The 20512-nt window shown below is 38.7% G+C and overlaps 2 protein-coding genes across 6 annotated transcripts in view; one reads left to right on the forward strand and one right to left on the reverse strand.

Annotated features, from left to right (window-relative positions):
• The window catches only part of LOC143736135 (zinc finger protein GLIS2-like), a 28705-nt gene extending 28093 nt beyond the window's left edge, over positions 1-612 (reverse strand). Inside the window, exon 1 of the mRNA XM_077226752.1 lies at positions 301-612. Within this exon, the coding sequence (XP_077082867.1) occupies positions 301-359 (59 nt within the window). The 5' untranslated portion in view covers positions 360-612. The remainder of the gene's footprint in view (positions 1-300) is intronic.
• LOC143736134 (sarcalumenin) lies at positions 475-19116 on the forward strand. Of its 5 annotated transcripts, none has more exons than XM_077226749.1 (8): positions 475-616; positions 10262-10779; positions 11002-11590; positions 13412-13510; positions 14138-14233; positions 14340-14456; positions 14581-14814; positions 17701-19116. In XM_077226749.1, the coding sequence occupies exons 1-8, from the start codon at positions 559-561 to the stop codon at positions 18504-18506; spliced, it is 2517 nt and encodes an 838-aa protein (XP_077082864.1). In that variant the 5' UTR covers positions 475-558; the 3' UTR covers positions 18507-19116. The 5 variants fall into 5 exon arrangements, with proteins under 5 accessions (XP_077082864.1, XP_077082863.1, XP_077082861.1 ...); XM_077226748.1 differs by having other exon boundaries at positions 476-616; positions 10262-10783; positions 10856-11590; XM_077226751.1 differs by having other exon boundaries at positions 479-616; positions 10265-10779.
• The last annotated feature ends 1396 nt before the right edge of the window (positions 19117-20512 follow it).

A 20512-nucleotide genomic window follows, 5' to 3' on the forward strand; every position in this document is an offset into this window, starting at 1 on the left:
TGATGAGGTGTTTATTGGCGGAAGGGCGGGGCAATGCATGTCACTTGTCGCACGCATGATATCACAGCAATAGCTCAAAACCAGAACAATCCAATCAATTCCCCATTAACAAAATCAAGTCTTTTTTGCCGTTTCACTCAGACATATGTCAAAATATTGCAACTTTCATTTCATGCCAACTTACATTGAAAAATATGGTAAGGTGGGGACTTTTCATGCTTTTTTGTTAGTATAAACGTAATCAATATAAGCACACCAAAGTGGTGAACACAACCAAGCTCTTATTTATGTTTAACTGACCAGTCACTGGATTCGGTCCCTCTGAGCGAATAACTGTATCTTCCCTTACAACTCCACATTAGTCCGGTTACCCAAAAAGTAGGCAAAGGTTAAAGGCCATCTGAATGGAGAAGGCAGCTGCTTCCAGTGCTGACGCTTGTGCAAATGCTTCAATGTCCATGAGCGCCGCCCCACCCCCAGTCCCTCCGCAGGCCCTCTTGCGTCTCTCCAGGGGTATATATAGACTGAGAAGGGAACTGGACAGTCCTGGCAGTCAAAATGAGGCTTTTCCTCCCCTTCTGCTGCCTGCTGTCTCTACTGGCCCTCACCACTGCAGGTAAGACGCTTAATAAAATGCTATTTGAACACAGGTGGCCAGCTGAACGAAGAGCTTCAGTTGACTTCTATGATAAGAGTGACTGGCTTTTTGTCTGGGACAAACTGGCCTCAGGTTTAGCACAAGATAAAGACTGTAATCTGAAATCCTAGATCGGATTGCTTGTCCCTGGTGAAGATGAGAGCTGCATCGGTTGCATATTCATATAGCTAATGTATATGGTGAAGTGTTTTACAGAATGGATGTGGGGTTTCTTGGTAGCAGAATTTCCTCTCATTTTTGTCTTTATGAACTTGAATGTGTGGTTAAAGTAAGTTAATGCAATTAAATTGTTCCTTGATCTCAAGTGTGAATTATTCACTATATTCTGAAATATACTCCTCTTTTTCATTTTGGTTACATATACTTTTAAAAGTTTTTAAATATGCCTTTAAAAATAAAAAATAAGATTTATTCAGGAATATCCATAAATATCATAATATCCATAAATACTGTACTATACTATTCATAAATATCAGGAATGATGAGAGAAAATTGTGCTTAGTACTTCTTTCGTCATCAAACCAAACTTAGGTTTTCAGCCGGTAAAGTTTAAATCCCGACTGGCTAGATCGCTTCCCATAAAGTTTACGCATTATGTCAGTATGCAGAGAGTAGACTGTCTTTTGTGACCGTTTACACTACGAAAGCAATCCGGTCAGATGCGTTTTCACCTACATCTGGAAAGTAGTCGACTATCTGATCGACCAAAACACATCTTAATACCAGGTGTAAACGGGGCCGTTGTCATCTCGGATGCATCAGAAAAGCTATTGGCACAAAGGCAGTCTGCAGTAACAAAACTAATTCTTATTTCTTATTCTTACAGATGTACATATTAGGGATACACCGTTGTGAACATTTTGGCTAATACCGATAACAGATAATTCTTTATTTGAAAGCCAATAACCGATATATTGGCCGATAAATCGAAATCCGAATTTTTATATAATTATTAGAGCCTGATTACAAAAAGAAAAGTTTCACCATTTAAAGCCATGTTCCAAGCATACAATTATAATGATGTTCTCATTATAATTTTAGCCTATATGACAGACTTGCGCTGCACATGTTGCTCTTAACTGTATTTTCTTTTTTTGAAGTGATTCCAATCATATTTCAAGCAATTCAAAAGCATCATGGCGAACAGTGCGCATCTTAAGTGTCTCAGCTGAAGGAAATAATACACTATTTATCGGCTTTAATTTGACATTAAAAATGAGCATATATCAGCCGATAATGATATGGTGGCCGATATATCGTGCATCCCTGGTAAATATAAATTATGTCTTGATCTCTAAAACTCCTATAGAATTCATGATTCTATTCAAAATTGCAATCAACTCTAAGAGAAACAGTTGCCGGCTTTCTTGTTTCTAAGTATTGCAAGAAAGCCAGTTACTGTTGGTCAAATAATTTGAGGCTGTAGCTTCCTCTGGCTCGCTTTTAAGTATTATCCTTGTCTGTCCTTGCATTGTTCTTGTTCTCTTTCTGTGTCTGTACGGTCAGGTGGAAAGGCCTAGTGCACTATGAAATCAGACACTCATCCTCGGGCGGTTGCGTGGTCATGCTTCACAGCTCCACTTACACACCCCCTTGTACTTTCTATCCGCATTTACACTTCCAGTCCACAGCTGCTGTCACAACGGTACTGTCTCAATCAGACTTTATTTCTGTCTTGCAGGCCTTGTAGGGGCAACCATTATGTTAACAGGACTTAAACTCTCTGTCCTGCCTACTGTATGCGGCCTGTTTAAGCACCTGGGGTTTTCCCTGTACTGTCCACTCACAGCAGCCAAGCATTACTCGCAAACCAGAGTACACAATGTTGCTACACAAATGCATACAATCAGCAAGCCGTACACACTTAAGGTATTTTAAAACACAGCCACACATGTAGTATGCAAATAAAACCAAACCAAACCAATACAAATTGAAACCAAATCAATACACTCTTAAGGCAACTTGTAAATATTTTACGTTTTGGCGAACGGGTGGCTAAACCCGTTCAGGTGAGGACCTTTAATCATATTTTTTTCCTAAAAATCATATATTTACGTACAAATCACGTCATGTGAATTTATATAAAATTGTTACCTCATAAAAAAAGATTCCTCATGAGATTGAGGTTAAACCAAACAGACAAAATGCCATGTGAATTATCGGTAACCCTTTAGAATACTGTTTCATCATTAAAGGTACAATATGTAGGTTTTCGCCGCCAGAGATCGCATTTTCAAAACAATAACAAAGGCGAAGCTTGATGATGCTATGAAGGAGAGTGTAACGAAGGGAAATGTCGTTTTCACCATCATGAGATCTATAGAATTATCTAATCATGTTCACGGATAAGGTAATTCATTCGATTTTGTATTACCTGTATGTTTGATCACATTATTTTGTCATCATAATGAACTAGCTGAAAGGAAAGTGAAAGACAATGTTATATTAGCCTGTGTGGCGAACAGGACGGCCGAGGGACGTGAGAGAACGGCGCGAGGCCGGTGGTGCGATTGCTAATGAGCAACACCTGTGAAGCACACCGGTCTCGCATCTCTCACGGAGGAGCGGAAGCATAAAGGGGGAGCGACGACGTTGATGATCGAGAGAGGAACAGGCCTGTGTTTTAGTTGAGTTTTGGTTTTTGTGTTTTATTTTAGCCAGCAGTCGTCCGCGAGGGGCTGCTGGCGGTATTTTAGTTTGTTTGTTTTTTAAATAAAGTTTATTTTGATTGTTCGCCGGTTCCCGCCTCCTTCTTCCCTGAACATTGTTACACTGGTGCCGAAACCCGGGAAGAGGGAGGAACGCGCTGTCAGAGAGTCCTCGCCGCTGTGGGGAATCCGCGGTGCCATCGAGCATGGTGCGCGAGTCGCCGCCGCTCGCCGTGGACCGGAGCCTGCTGCCATCCGCCGGGTAGGGGAGGAGCAGGGAGTGGGGGACTCGCGGCCATGGACGCTCGAGGCGGTGCGCTGGAGTGAGTTGTCGGGGGGACGGTCGAGCTCGCTGCCGGCCGCCTGGGAGTTGGAGGGGCGGCTGCCGTCCGGGAGGGAGCGGAGGAGTCGCCGCCGCTCGCCGTAGGCCGGAGCCTGCTGCCGTCCACCAGTGAAGGGGAGGAGCAGGGAGCGGGGGACTCCTGCCGGCTGCCCTAGAGCCCAAGGAGCCGTCGCCGTCCACCGGGCGGCGGAGGAGCGTCGAGCCGTCCACCGAGGGCTACCCAGCGTCACCGCCAGGCACCGTGGAGGAGATCGCCCAGCTGGTGGGGGACCAGATGGCAGCGCGTTGTGGGAACCGGACCAATTTTTTTTCCTCTCTCCCCTCTCTCGATCTGTCGCTCCTCATGCTTCCGTCTCCGTTTCCCTCGGCTTGTCGGTCCATAACCCCCAGGGATCGCCGCCGCCGGGGGGGGGAGTAGGCACAGGCTCGTGGGTACCCCCCGGCCTGTGAGGGGCGATGGGGGTATTTGGCGAACAGGACGGCCGAGGGACGTGAGAGAACGGCGCGAGGCCGGTGGTGCGATTGCTAATGAGCAACACCTGTGAAGCACACCGGTCTCGCATCTCTCACGGAGGAGCGGAAGCATAAAGGGGGAGCGACGACGTTGATGATCGAGAGAGGAACAGGCCTGTGTTTTAGTTGAGTTTTGGTTTTTGTGTTTTATTTTAGCCAGCAGTCGTCCGCGAGGGGCTGCTGGCCGTTATGTTTATTTTCGGTAGCCAGCAGTCGTCCGCGAGGGGCTGCTGGCGGTATTTTAGTTTGTTTGTTTTTTAAATAAAGTTTATTTTGATTGTTCGCCGGTTCCCGCCTCCTTCTTCCCTGAACATTGTTACAGCCTGTTACTGATATGTGACTATTTGTCAAATGATTTCGTGGGTTAATGCTGCGCAGTTTTACACGTTCAAAACAATCTTACTCAAAGTAAATTTGAACGAACCCACAGTATTTGCAAGTAATGGCTAAATATTATTATGCAACACATACTGTATTTAATTTTACTGCCATAGCCTTGGTCACCTGTTAAAAAGCGTTACTGCAGTAAAAACAAAGTGCAAAACAATGTAAACAATCAATAATATATATTTGCTTACCTGTCTATTAAAACACTTGCGAGAGCGGTGTCTTTGTCAATAGGTTTGTCGCAAAACTCTCCATCTCAAAAACGCCATGTCTGACAAGGATATTGTTCCTTGTTTTATTTCTGTTTTTCCCATAGCCTGTTTGCCTCAGTGGATATACGTTTACGGTTTTTGACTGAACGAAACAACAGTGGCGTGCGAGATACTGTATCGTAGATATACAGGTGAAACTCGAAAAATTTGAATATTGTGCAAAAGTTATAATTTTGATGATTATGGCTTACAGCTTATGAAAAACCCAAATTCAAAATCTCAGAAAATTAGAATATTACATGAAATCAATAAAATAAAAAAATTAAATACAGAAATTTCGGCTCTCTGAAAAGTATGATCATGCATATGTATATAGTTATATATACTAAATGTATTAGTTTCACCTTTTAATTTGAATTACTGAAATACATGAACTTCTGCTCGATATTCTAATTTTTCGAGTTTTACCTGTATATACATAGAGTATATATATCTTAGAGTATCATTAGTGGGTTACGTAAAGTGGCCAATTGAAACAGACGCTAATGAGGCGTCTATGGTTTCTACAAGCAGAAACCAAGGATAGAGCGGATATTACGTCATTGATACATGACAATGACAAGGGACGAGCCATTATTTAAAACTGGAATTTCTCTGGATTTACAAATCCTTGGGAACTTTTGGCATAATTTAAGTACACAACTGCATGCAATAGTCTATATCAATCACACTGTGGAAGTGCTTTCTGAATATATAGTTTTTTACAAAAATCCTACATATTGTACCTTTAACATGTTAGTAACTACTATAAACTAACAAGAAACTCTGATTAACAAAATAGTAATAGCGCTCAGTTGAATGTGGGAGTTAGCTATTCTACACTATTAGCTAATCAATATTATTGTGTTTTAATACCTCCCAGGACTAAGAACGTTTCATAATTAATGAGAGTAATGCACATTGTATAATTGATTCTAAAGTAAAGATCAGTAGAAATGACTCAAGTATTACCAAATCCTTTAGAAGGAACTGCTAATTATTTGGATCAGTATTCAAAGTAAGTTACATGATAACTCTCTAGTAATGACTAAAGTCATTGTAAACTTTTGAGTTTTTTCTAAGTTTTACAAAATAGTAATTGCTTCAGATGTATAAGGTAACACTAAAATCATTACTAGTGGGTTTCCATGATCTTCACATTAGAAATCTGATCCAAATGACCAGTAATTCCTTTAGAAGGATGTAGTAACACTTGAGTCATCACTATCCAAAACCTTACAAAAACCTCAAAAGATTACAATGACTTCAGTCATTACTAGAGAGTTATCATATTTTTCATTTTAGAATATTGATCCATATAATTAGTGAAACTGTGCAACTTTTGAAACTTGCAGTCAGTTGTGCAGTTCTACTGGAACAAATCTGAACCTTAACTTGGGATGGAAAACATGGAATTCATCTGGTTCAGATTTTACTTAACAATTCAGGTCCTTTAATGGTTCCATTAATTAATTATTTTGAAGAATAGAAAAAAGAAATCCATTTTTATTGTCAAAAAAGTGCCATGTATTTTAGATTAATTAAGAAACTGCTCAACTATTTCACAAGTTGTTTTGATACACTAAAAAGATCCAGATCATAAGATCATTCTCTCAGGAATTGGACTTAGTGCTGTATGTTTTTATATTCAATAAGAAGGACCGGATCATAAGAGTCATTAATTCATGAATCAGACTTCATTGATTGCACTATATATTTCGAGGTGATTAGTAATGCCGAAAACTCTCAAAGTATTCAGTGTAACAAAAGCTAAGTTTCCATCCACCTCTTTTCATGTGCATTTTGGGATATTGCATTAAAAAAAGCTGGATGGAAACGGCAAAATGCGCATTCTAAAACTGCATATATTTTTTTTTAGCCGATAAAAAAACATGCACATCAATTCCGATGGAAACACATTTACCAAATAAATCCCTTGATGCGCAACACAAAAAAACTTGCACAACAGTGGATGTGATTGGAATACTATACCAATTTCATTGCGCAGAATCTCAAAGGTTGGTTTGATCGTTCTGAAATGCCTGAGCCAAAGTCTGTCATCAAAATTGGTATAATGACCTTCCAGAAGTGTCTCTCATGATTGCATTGGACTTTGCGACCACAGCTATCTTTGAAAAATCTCTCCTATAGATACGATACGAATAGAGTAGCTTTGCAAAAGGAAGTCAATGGTATCAAAAAAGGAATATACATATTCAAGCTGAACCTCAATGTCATTTTAGCAGAGAAAAATGGAGAAACTCTTTCTCAGCGGGGAGGCTATTTGTGTCATGGTGAAGACCTGGGACTTGGGATCGAGCACCTGCCCATTCCTGTCCTCACCTCAGAACATACTGTCAAAGGGGGATGGGCTGGTCTCCGTCACTAACAACTTGAAAAATGCAGATGATCTTATATATACAGTATATATATATATACAGTATATATATACCTATGACTTAGTTGGTTTCATATTGGGATAATTCATGATTGAGCTGCTCTTATTTTTGCTCTTATAGCGTTGTTGCGATTATGTAACCATAATCTTGGACAGGTAAAGATAGGAGCAGTAAAGAGATACTCTTATGACATAACATGGCCTTAGGCCTTCAAAAGTATTAGCACACTCATGGTTGCGTTGATGACACTTACACTTTGTCTATATGGGTTAAATACAGCTCTCCTGGGTCTGTGAGCGTGTTAAGTGTGCAAAACATATCACACTTACACTGACCAGAGCCAATTCAATCAATTAGAGACTCCTAAGGAACACACAAGCCTGTCAAGGGAGAATTTTTGCAAGCAAGTGGTCAAATGCCAAAGGTGGAACATGTTTATCTGAACTAACTATAGCCAATCTGGTGCCCTCTGCTGTCAGAACGATTTTGAAATGTTGCTTAAGTGTATCGAAGACACTTTCCCCCAATTTCACTGACAAGAATTAAGCCTAAAGTCTCATATTAAAGCGCATGTTTGAGCTGTTTTAACTGAAAGCAACTTGCACTGACATACAGCATCTTAAAATATATCAGAGCCAGTTTTGTCTCAAGATGCATGTCAGTAATGTTTTAGGGCCCATTTATAAAATGTCCTAATTGAAGTAAGGCCTAACCCTGGCTTTATCTAAGTCCTGTCTGTGAAACCGAGCCAACAGATGAATTTGGGGGTTGTCTTTTAAGGGTACACTCTTAGTTCACTGGGTTCCTATAGAGAAACCTATGGTTCTTGACTCAGTTTTAAAGAACTCTTTATCCCAAAAAGGTTATAGGGAGAAATGTCTTAAATGATTGATGTTTAACAGTTTATTAATATTTTTTTTAATTATGTTTACGAGCTGTTTTATTCATAAAATTTTATTAGAGGGAATTTTATTACAATTAGAGGGAGTAAAGTTTAATGCATATTTGGCGTGCTGTCCGGGGGGAGGGCTCCGAGCTCGGAGTTTGGCCCCAAAACCAGAGTACTCCCCCCGTATGTAAATGGTTAGGACTAGAAGAGTGGAGTAGGGGTGGTGGAGGGATGCTGCTAAACTGTCAACGAATTGAGGTGAGACTGCTGTAAATATATACACCTCTTATAGTTGATTACTAAGTGCTCTCCACTTGTGTTCATTTTCTGAACGTGCTCCTCCCGAACTTTGTTAATAAAAAATAATTTAAAATGAATAGTGAATTACAACACAATTAATTAATAAAAACTAAAGCAATAAAATGACCCCATGATGCACCCCTAAAAGGTTCTATATGAAACGCCTGACGGAACACTTTAAGGTTCTATATAGAACATTTTCTTCCATGAGTGTAATTTGAAAAGTCCTTTGAATATGCATTTTTTTACACTTTAATAATCTAATGCGGTCCTAAAGTAGGCATATAATATAGTACATAACAAATCATGAATTGCATTGAAGCCCACTGAAAACCGAAAAACTTCAGCCTGCAAAAAATGATATCAGAAAACAATATTGATCCACAAATTAATGCACTGATATTTGCAATTTGATGATTGTTTGCATGAAAGCAGAGCTGTACGTTTCAGTGGAAGCATTTGACATTCAACCTAGAGGTGGAAATCTTGGTACAAAGCCGCCATGCTAACACCCTTATCAGAGCCGGAGGACAGCATGAAAAATAAACCTTGCTCTTATGATCCACATGAACAGAAAAGACTTGGCGTTCTCTTCTCCTGCCAGCTCTGCTTCCTATTTCAGGATGTGATTCACATGAAAAGCATTTAGCTCTCATCGAGCGCATTCATCGCCACATGAATCACAGACATGGGTCATCAACCACAGACTCACATATTCGCACCAAAGCAGCCAAGTCATGTTGTTCAAATTCATAAACCATGGTATTACAGCTATAGCATTTTAAGATATAGTTTTTTACATGATTTAGGACAGTAACCACGGGTGTTTTGTTTACTGTGACGTTGTAGATGGTGTGGTCTCAAACACAGAATGCTAAATGCTAATGTTATATGCCAGATACTTCTCTTCAGAAGAAGTGATGTTATGAGGAGGACAGAGATGCGACTTGTACTGGTGATGCACCAATATATCGGCAAAAACAAGAAATTATGCTAGAGCAGCAATATTTAAAATGTGTCAGTCTGAAATATCGTGAGGCGACTTGTTGCTGAAGAACTTTACTATGCCATCAGCCATATTAACCCTGTAGCTCAATAATGGTTGCCCACTGAAGCTAAACAGGGTTGAGCCTGGTCAGGACTTCCTGGGAAAACAAGCTGCTGCTGGAAGAGATGTTAGTGAGGCCAGTAGGGGGCGCTCACCCTGTGTGGGTCCTAACTCCCCAGTATAGTGATGGGGACACTATACTGTAACAAGCACCGTCCTTCCGATAAGACTTTAAACCGAGGTCCTGACTCTCTGTCATTAAAAATCCCAGGATTTCCTTGTATCCTGGAAACAAGGAAGGGGTTTAACCCCGGCATCCTGGCCAAATTTGTCCATTGGCGTCTGTCCATCATCATGGCCTCCTAATCATCCCCATATATACATATTGGCTTCATCACTCTGTTCCTCTCCACCAATAAACTGGTGTGGTGTACGTTCTAGCGCAATATGGCTGCCGTCGCATCATCCAGGTGGAGGCTGCACATTTGTGGTGGTTGGGGAGATTCCCCCTTCCAAGCACTCTGAATGCCAAGAAATGAGTAACGAATAAATGTAACAAATTATTAATGATTGTTTTATGATCTGTAAACAATACCTGGAACAGAATACTAATCAATTACCCAATTTTTGTTAGTGAAACCTGATATTTGGTTTTCAATTACATTTAAATTTTAAATTCGGTTTTGGCGTTTCAGAAAAAAATAATATTTTGGTGCATCACTAACTTAGATCACTAACTAGTCATTTTTGTTGCCATTGTGTTGTAATAATTTAAATGTATTTATTTGACAGATGCTTTTACGTTAATTTGATTGTTTTCCTTAGCAGATGCAGTGGGGTCTGAGACTGAGCCACTATTGCCGCTCCAGCTGAAGTCTGAAGGCGAGCTGTTTAACTGCTGTGATGGCACAGAGGATATCAGCCAAAGCTCCTCCAATGACACTCCTGCACCAAACAGACCTGTCTGCCAACCCTGTGGCACCGGTGCTCATATTGGCACCGCAGCAGAAGATGTCAGCTCTAACGAGGACGAAGAGGATGAGGTTGTTTCAGAAGAGAAATCTGATGAGTTAAGTCAAGAGGAGGCCTCTTCTGAAGAGATTTCTGAGGACGAAGCAAATGAAGAGGAGGCAGAAGTTGAGTTAGAGGCATCCAATGAAGTGGTGGAGGAGGAAGTTCTTGAGGAGGCACATGACGTGAGGGACGAGGAGGAGGAGGAGGAGGAGGAGAATTCAGAGGTAGACAGTGATTTAGAGGCAAAAATGGTTGTTGGGGAATCTGTCGAAGAGGAGATTGAGAAGGAGGTGGTTGAGGTAGAGAAGGGTCTTCATATTGAAGAGGAGGCAGGTGAGGAAGAGGAACTTTCTCAGACTGAAGAAGAGGTAGTAGAGGAGGGTCTTCAGACTGAAGAGGAGGCAGGTGAGGAAGAGGAACTTTCTCAGACTGAGGAAGAGGTAGTTGAGGTAGAGGAGGGTCTTCAAATTGAAGAGGAGGCAGGTGAGGAAGAGGAACTTTCTCAGACTGAAGAAGAGGTAGTAGAGGAGGGTCTTCAGACTGAAGAGGAGGCAGGTGAGGAAGAGGAACTTTCTCAGACTGAAGAAGAGGTAGTAGAGGAGGGTCTTCAGACTGAAGAGGAGGCAGGTGAGGAAGAGGAACTTTCTCAGACTGAGGAAGAGGTAGTTGAGGTAGAGGAGGGTCTTCAAATTGAAGAGGAGGCAGGTGAGGAAGAGGAACTTTCTCAGACTGAGGAAGAGGTAGTTGAGGTAGAGGAGGGTCTTCAAATTGAAGAGGAGGCAGGTGAGGAAGAGGAACTTTCTCAGACTGAAGAGCTATTGGAGCAGGTGGAAAAAAGATCAGAAGAGGTAGCAGAGGAAGAGGACATAGAAGAGGAAGCTGTAACAGAGGAAGAAGGGGTCCCTGAGGTTGAACCAGAAGAACCAGAAGCCTTAAAAATGGTGGAAAAAGAAGAGATTGAGGAACTTGCAGCAGATGTGGTTGAGGAGGTTGTTGAATTGGCCAAAGAGGCAACTGAGAAGCTTGTAGAACCAACTTCAGAGCAAATCATGGTCCAAGAAGAAGTTCCTGCACCTGCTGAAGAAGTAACGGTGGAAGAAGTGTCAGATGATATACCAGCATCTAAAGCATCTGCTGAAGGTACTGTATAGTTCAGTCAGCATTAATAATATTGAACATTTCATGTTAATATGAGATAAGAGAATGTCTAATTGTTGAATTGCGATCAGTTTTCTACAATTTAGAAAAAAACAAGCATTGTGTAGGTAAACAAAGCAAATTTGCATGACCAAGCAAAATCTGTGTGTGGAAATCTTTGCTAAATTCTCAATTCCTTGGAATCTTGTATAAATGACTAGATTTCACCTGCAAAAATCTGCTAGACAACAGAAAATCTGACAGCACCTCTGCTGCTGTTCGGCTAGACAAATTAACAAATTTTAGAAAATACTTTGGTTGACAATATACAGTGGAACTTTTTTTTAGCAAAATTTCACAGAAATGTTACCTTTACTCTAATTTAAAGGGGTAAGTTCTGCGGTCTACAAGTAAAGCCCTGTTTTAAGATCGTTTCTGATGAAATTGAACGGTTAAGATTAAAATTTGGACACATGCTGCTGTCCCGGGAATTTTAGGTTTTTGTGTTAGCATTGCAGCGATTTTTGCGTGAGCATATCAGTGAACACCCCAGACCACTCTGTGAGTTTCACGTCTTTGTAAACTATAGTTTAATGCATTTATATAAATGATTGTTCCAGTGCCCCTATGAAACCATTGTATAGGTGGGGGGGTGCTAACACAAAAACCTAAAATTCTCGGGACAGCAGCATGTGTCCAAATTTTAATCTTAACCGTTCGATTTCATCAGAAACGATCTTAAAACAGGGCTTTACTTGTAAAACGCCGAACTTACCCTTTTAAATCCAATGTAATAAAGAGCTTCAGAATATTTACAAAGACTCTGGTTAAACCCCGTTATAGTGTAAATAACCAGAGAGAAGGAGCTATGTTTTTGTCCCGTCGTTAGGGGGCGCTATTGTAAAAGTCAGTTCCTTGTGCTTCTTCAACTGATACTTTGGTCAAAGGTGGCACAGGAATAAACCCACCACCAAAATAACCTAACAAATAACAATTGGCACAAGTCCAATGGCCATTTATAACAATATGTTCTCTGGCCTGCATGGAAGACAGCTTTGTAATGGGGAAGAAATGTTTCAGATGCTTTTAATAGTGCAGTGAGTGAGTTTAGCTGGCTCCAAATAGAGCTGATGTAGATGTTGCAGTAGATAAACCCAAAATGACAGTTGTATTCTGTTTTGGGGCCAGGTTATTATTGTCAACTAAGATTAATAATAGTCAATACATTGTTTCCTGTGATTGTGATTCTAGTGTAAATACAGACGCAGCTTCTTTCCTCAGAGATCTTGTTTACTTCAGGTGTAAATTTAAACTGTGTCAATGTTCTGTTGATTCCACAATTGATTCCTTAAAGCAATAGTTCACCCAAAAATTATGTTAGCATTTACTCACCCTCATGTTGTTCCAAACCTGCAATAATTTATTTTCTTTTGAAGATATTTTGAAGAATGTCTGTAACCAAACAGTTGATGGGCCCCATTGACTTCCATAGTATTTTCCCCATACTATAGAAGTCAATGACCATCAATGGTTTGGCTACCCAAAATGTATACAGGTTTAGAACAACTTAAGGATGAGTAAATGATGATAACATTTTTATTTTTGGGTGAACTATCCCTTTAACTACAAAGAATGCCACTGATACAAAATACATAAAAACAAAATAGAAATATGTCCATAAAATAAAAACCAAATGGTAACTATTTAACAAAAAACAAAACAAAAAAAACGTAAAGTAATCTTTTTTTTTTTTTAAAGCCACATAAAAATAAATATTGATGACATGAGATTCAGGTTTTATGCTTGCTATTTTTCCTCTGGCAGTGGAGGGAGCAACCCCCTCAGGTTCTGCCACAAGAGATCGATCTCACATTGAAGAGACGCTGCGTCTGGCAACAGCTGAACCTTCACGGGAATTTGTCGGTGAGTCATATAATAAAAATACAAAATTATAAAATAAAGTATTACATCCTGGGCTGTTCAGTATTTACCATATCAGGCCAGTTATGTCTACATTAACCAATTACATTTTAGCTTGACTAAAACAATTTTGTGTGAGCTCATTTTTTTGGTCACACGTCACAATAGTGTGCAAAATCATAAGCAATAAATTGTTTGCTCAGAAATATTACTGTTTCAAGAATTTATTGAACTTCCCACAATGTGCACTGTAAATGTGATTTTTCTTTTATCAAATTTATTTTGTTCAGATGACATAATATTTTGAGTTTCTGTTGATTAAACCAATCTCTTTCATTGTATTAACTCATTTTTTAAATAACAATTAACTTAAAATGTCAAGGCATAACCAGGTTACTAAGCCAACAATACTTTTTTTTTACATTGAAAACAATAATTAATTTAATATCTTGTTTATCTGTTTTACTTATTCAATATCTTGAATCATCATTGCAATGTTTATATAATCATATATAGCAATGCATATAATGCAAACTAAAATCCGTACCCAGAAAATGATCAGATCATAAACAAGTTCATTCTGCTATTATTATTTTTTGGTAATCATTTAATCAACTCTACCTCTCATAGACGCTCTGAAGAAGCTTCAGCATGTCTACCACACTGCGATTAAACCCTTGGAGAATGCCTACAAATACAATGAGCTCAGGCAGCATGAAGTATCAGGTGAACAGATGTTTTACATAATCAGATGACTGCTTTACTACCACAAAACGTGTCAAAATGAAGCCCTGACCTCAGTTAAACGGTCTGTTTTCTTCACACTGATCAGATGCAGAGATCACCTCTAAGCCCATGGTCCTGTTCCTTGGTCCCTGGAGCGTTGGCAAGTCTTCCATGATCAATTATCTTCTGGGTCTCCATGACACTTCACAACAGCTTTACACTGGTAACACATCAGTCATTAAATGGATGAATGAACAATGAAAGAACCGCATTAAATGAGCTATTATATGAGAGAATATTAGTTCAACATACAACATATCCTTTATCTCGCTCTTTTGCTTTCTCAGGGGCTGAGCCCACAACCTCAGAATACACTGTCCTAATGCACGGCGAGAAGGTTCGCAACGTCGAGGGCATTGTTATGGCTGCGGACAGTTCCCGCTCTTTCTCGCCACTGGAGAAGTTTGGTCAGGGGTTCCTGGAAAAGCTGGTGGGAATCGAGATGCCGCACAAACTCCTGGAGCGCGTCACATTTGTGGACACACCTGGAATCATTGAGAACCGCAAACAACAAGAGAGAGGTGAAAATACTGCATTGAAAAAGACACAAAAAATATAAAGAGTCGCTAAAAGCACCTCTCAATCCGAATTTACTATTGTTAAACGTTCTGGCCTATGTTCCCTCTAAGCTGGGCGCGTGCGCGGTCGCGCACTTCTGAAGACGCGGCCGCGCAGAAAAGAATAAAATGCCACGCAGAGGACTGTTGCGAAATATGTGGGGAAATCCATTTGATTGTAGTTTAAGTGAGAAATAATTTCAGTGCTCTGGTCAACCGCTATAGAGTGAAAACTGGTGAATGCAGCTTAAAGGTTTCATAGAAAGAGAATGATGTGAGCACGTGTGATTGGCAGTGAGTCTTGTGTGCGGACCAAATAGCTCAATACGAGAGGCAACGAAAAACGCAAAGACTTGTGAAATAAAATCACATACTGTTTTAAAGAAGAGTGGTTTGAATAAAAGTGTTGGAAATAACGGTTGATGGACACAGAACGGTAACAATTACACACCCACCCGCGTGCAAATTCAAAATAGGCTATCATTAGTTAAATAGATGTTTGTGTGTGGGGGAGTTTCAGGCATGGTTAGATTACTATAAAAGAGTTCACACAATCACTTTTCTTGAAAATATTTAGCTATTAGATCTATTTAAATGCTTCAGTTTGTTTTCATATTATAATAATATAGCTAATATGTAAACAAACATATATTATATTATATTAGGCCTATATTATATTATATTATATTATATTATAAGCCTAAATAAAGAATCTCACAAGGGTATTGTTTAGGTTATATTAGGCCTATATTTTATTATATTATAAGCCTAAATAAAGAATCTCACGGGCTCATTGCCATTAAAAAGTTTGAAACCCCCTTCTAAAGAATATATTGTAAATTCATAAGCAATAAACAATAATTTAACTTTGATTGTTTAATGCTTCCTGTACACAATTAATTGACTGTACAAAAACACTTTATGGTTTTCCCAAACCATCTCAGTGTAACAGCTTACTTTTCTTTCATACTATATTCTATTATTGTAAAGAATTGAACTGTCCTTCAGAAGATTTTGTAAATTATTTTTCATAGGATTTCTTGGTAAAGACTGTACAGTTAACAGTACTGTAAAAAAAATATCAGGTAACCTAAAATGTGCTTCATTTAGTGACTTCTTAATTAGCTGCTTGTTTTTCAAAAATATGATTTAATACCAATAAGTTACATCAAGGGTCAACTAAAATAGAAATGGCACATTCAAGTTAAAAGTTACAACTGTTGAAACCCTTGTGTTTCTACGTATATGCTTTACAGGTCAGGTATAAAGAATATTTTTGCTCAGGTGGCGAAAAATGTCCGTCCAATAGAAAAAAGTTTTGCTCAGCAAGAAAAAAAATTAGAGGTAACATTGGTTCTGGCTTATTTGAAGCAGGAATAGTTGTCGCGAAGATTTAAACCATTTCTGTTCCTTTATGGTTTCATTAATGATTATTTTAGTACTTCTAAGGAAAACAGGCTTGGAAAAATAAATGAAGTTCCATTTCTGAATTATGAGATCATTCGAATAAATTTAAAACAATTCTCGCAAAAATATTTTTTAGAGGTAGTATAAATACAATCAAGTTATTGGGCTTAACTATTAAACAACAATACTACAAAAAAAAAGAAAAAGAAAGAAAGTTTGAGGTCCGTATCATTTTTTTAAATAATATTTTTATTCAGCAAGGATGCTTCATATTGATAAAAAGTGACAGTATAGACATTTATAATGTTATAATAAAATTATATTTTAAATAAATCCTGTTCTTTTGAATGTTCTGTTCATCAAAGAATCCTGTAAACATGTATTACGGTTTCCACAAAAATATATTAAGCAGCATAACTGTTTTTAACATTAATAATAATCAGAAATGTTTCTTGAGCAGCAAATCAGCATATTAGAATGATTTCTGAAGGATCATGTGACTGAAGGCTAGAGTAATGTGCCGAAAGTTCAGCTTTGACATCACAGAAATAAATGACATTTTAAAATATATTCAAATCGAAAACAGCTATTTAAACTGCAATAATATTTCACAATATTACTCTTTATACTGTATTGTTCAGCCTTGGTGAAGAGACTTTAAAAATCTAAAACATCTTACAGACCCTAAACTTGAATGGTAGTGTATTTCTTACACTTTATATGAACAACCAGTCAGTAACTAGTTAGTTGTGCATATTTGACCCACTAAAAATAATTGACCTTATTAAAGTAATTATTCTGGCAATTGGTTTACACTTCTTGCGCTGAATTCCTTTGATTCACTAAAAGAACCAGTTCGTATGAATTATTCGCATGAGGACAATACTGCCTGTGTTGCTGGTTTTGGCCATGATTGGGCGGGCTTTGAATATCAATTTGGCTGGTTTTGTTACGCAAACCTGCCAACTCTGACAATACTTTACTGGTTGCACATTTACCACCCGTTTCACAGATGAGGCTTAAGCTGAGTCCTAGACTAAAATGCATGCAACTGAAAGCAACTTGCACTGGCATTTCTTAAAATATATCAGTGCCATTGTTTTGATTCACACCACAAGTAATGTTTTTTTTTTCTAAGGCATGTTTATAAAAGCTATTCAAATGTCCCAATTTAACTGAGGCATAATCCTGGCTTTATCTAAACCCTGTCTGTGAAACCAGGCCCTAGTTTTTTAGTTTTCACTCCACAGGTTCACTAGTGATGTTTTGGCACCACTGAATAGCTTACATAGTTTTAAGAGTATTTTAGTACGGTATTCCCTCAGTATCTAAGTTCGTTTTTTTCTGTCAAAAGAACCATTTCTGAATAAGAATCAGTTCACAAGATAAAAGTATAACATTCTGCCTCTGAACACGTTTACAATTTGTGTTGTTGTCCTTTAGGGTACCCCTATAGCGAAGTGTGCCAGTGGTTTATCGACCGTGCTGACCTCATCTTCCTGGTGTTTGACCCAACCAAACTGGATGTAGGATTAGAACTCGAAATGCTGTTCAGACAGATGAAGGGACGCGAGTCGCAGATCCGCATCATCCTCAACAAGGCCGACAGTCTGACAACCCAGGACTTAATGCGTGTATACGGCGCCCTCTTCTGGAGCATGGCCCCCCTGATTAATGTGACTGAACCCCCACGCGTCTACGTGAGCTCCTTCTGGCCGCAGGACTACAATCCTGACACCAACAGAGACCTTTTTAAACGTGAGGAGATCTCCTTGCTGGAGGACCTGAATCAGGTCATTGAGAACCGCCTGGAAAACAAAATTGCCTTCATCCGCCAGCACGGCATCCGCGTACGCATCCACGCCCTCCTGGTCGACCGCTACTTGCAGACATATCATGAGAAGCTGGGCTGGTTTAGTGACCCACAGGAGGTTTTCCATGATATCGTCAGTGACCCCGACAAATTTTACATCTTCAAGTCCATTCTGGCCAAGACCAATGTGAGCAAGTTCGACTTGCCAGAACCGGAGGCGTACCGGGACTTTTTTGGAGTGAATCCTCCCAGCGGCTTTAAGGTCCTCTCCTCATACTGTGGCTGGACAGGAGGATGCCTGCTGGAGAAGATTGATAAGGCCATCACAGATGACCTGCCGGCTTTGCTCAGCAGTTTGGCAAAGAAAAGGGAAGCCAAGGAAGAGGCAGCTGCAGAAACCAAGGAGAAACCCCAAAACCGTTGGCGAAGACAGTAAAAGAAGAACGGAGTGAGGGTTTATTTTCTACCTGAGGCACAATCAGTCAAGTCTGAGGGCACCAAAGCGTTGAATGAATGGATGGATGAGAATAACAGTTATGAATAAATGTTATACATAAAGCAAGGAAGGGAGAGAGTAAAACATTTGTGAGATTCACATCAATGGGAAGCCAGTTAAACAGATACTTTTACCAGTCTGTATAAAACAGATCCGATTGAAGGAAATCAGTGTCTTCCCTCGGTTATTCTTTTTCTTCCTTGTTCTAATTTAAATCGCTTTGCAAAACATTACTTATTTATACTTTTAAGAATAGATATAAAATGTCATAATATTATTTATTTCTTGTTTGAATGTCACGTGAATATGCTATATGTGGTAGAACGTTTATCTTGACTTCATTATTAGGCTACTTCAGTTCCACTTGTACATACTGATCATTTTCCTTTGTGGAATTTAGTGGTATATGAGTTGTTGGTATATGAGATGAGAATTTTGAGTTTACTTCACTCATATTACTGCATGTTAATACTGTGGTGACATTAACTTTTTTTTGTGGCTATTGATTTACACAATATGGAAAATAAACTGGATATTTAAGTAAATAAAATGCCTAAATAAGTGGATGAATTGTGAGACAAATGATAATGATTTTTGACTTCAACATGTAGAACATACGAGAACCCAAAATGTCCACTAGATGGCGTAGCATATCATTAAACTGACCAATAAAAATACGGATCACAGTTCAATGCAATAACTTTTGGTTTAATAAAGAGTACTGTTTATGTAAATGATCAGTCTTATCTGGTTTGATAGCGGTAATCTATGCATCTATATATATATATATATATATATATATATATATAAAATTCAAAAAGGTAATTTGTGTAAAACATTTATACACATAAAAGCAAGTATTTATGACTCCTATAAGGGTTAGAATTGGTAGCCTGAGTATACAATTGATAAGAGTTTGTAATTGAGCTTTGCACTAAATACTGTGTTGCTAGTTGTTCTCTTGTTTGTTTAACAATCTGCAGCAGTGAGTTAGAGACGTGGCCACCAAGAAATAAACGCTGTACATGCATGACGAGTCCACAGCCTTGTGTTGGTCAAATTCCTCAACACACTCTTGTGTCATAAACTTTCCCATCTGACACGACACAGCATGTCTCAGAAACTGGACGTGATGAATGTCTGACACAGGAAGTGCGGGACGATTATCACTTGGATGTTACTTATCTGATAGATCAAAGGTCAAAACACACCCAGAATCTCAGGTATGTTCCTAGATGATGCTGGAACATACAGACACACACTCAATGGGGAAAAAATACCATTCATATACTTCTATTGTTTTTAAGTAAAGTGGATTAAAGATTTAGGACAACAGATTAAGAATAACCCTGAAGAAAACGTTTTTTTTTGGACAGACAACTTTTTCATGACTTCACCGGTGTTTCGTAATTACTGGACAATTATTTTTTAAATATAATTTGACAATTTACACTTACAAAAAGTGAAATATTTCAAAGTTTGGAACATTAAAAACAATATACATTCATTATAATCATTTTCATTACTTTTTAAGATTTTCTAGGCCTGTATCACTTTTTTTATGTCAACATATTTCCAGGTTTTTAAGACTGTGGGAACCATGACCATTTATTTTACTGTATTTCCCCCCCCTCGAATACCTTTACATTTGAGGTGCCCATAAAAAAGCTTTCATCAGTTTTAACACCACATTCTGATAAGAATAAAATACAAATAATAATTACATGCACTGCAAAAAGTGATCAGTTGACTTAACTTAAATAAAATGAGTAAATACATAAAATTACTAAGTAATTAATGCATAAAATATTAAGTTATGTGGAATTGTCAAGTTCACATAACTTAATGTTTTCAATTACCCATAAAGTTTATTACTCAATTTTAAGGCAACGGTTGTCTCACTTTTAAAAAAAAAGTTAAGTCAACTTATCACTTTTTACAGTGTA

The sequence above is a fragment of the Siphateles boraxobius genome, unplaced genomic scaffold (assembly GCF_051911475.1).
Source record: "Siphateles boraxobius isolate OS27281-9 unplaced genomic scaffold, OSU_SipBor_1 13, whole genome shotgun sequence".
In the NCBI taxonomy this organism is placed as follows: Eukaryota; Metazoa; Chordata; class Actinopteri; order Cypriniformes; family Leuciscidae; genus Siphateles; species Siphateles boraxobius.

Excerpts from the sequence above, each read along its gene's own strand:
- LOC143736134 (XM_077226746.1), top strand. The coding sequence starts at position 559 with ATGAGGCTTTTCCTCCCCTTCTGCTGCCTGCTGTCTCTACTGGCCCTC. Across the intron at positions 11,591-13,411 it reads ATCTAAAGCATCTGCTGAAG|TGGAGGGAGCAACCCCCTCA; the intron begins GTACTGTATAGT and ends TTCCTCTGGCAG. Across the intron at positions 14,457-14,580 it reads TTCACAACAGCTTTACACTG|GGGCTGAGCCCACAACCTCA; the intron begins GTAACACATCAG and ends TTGCTTTCTCAG.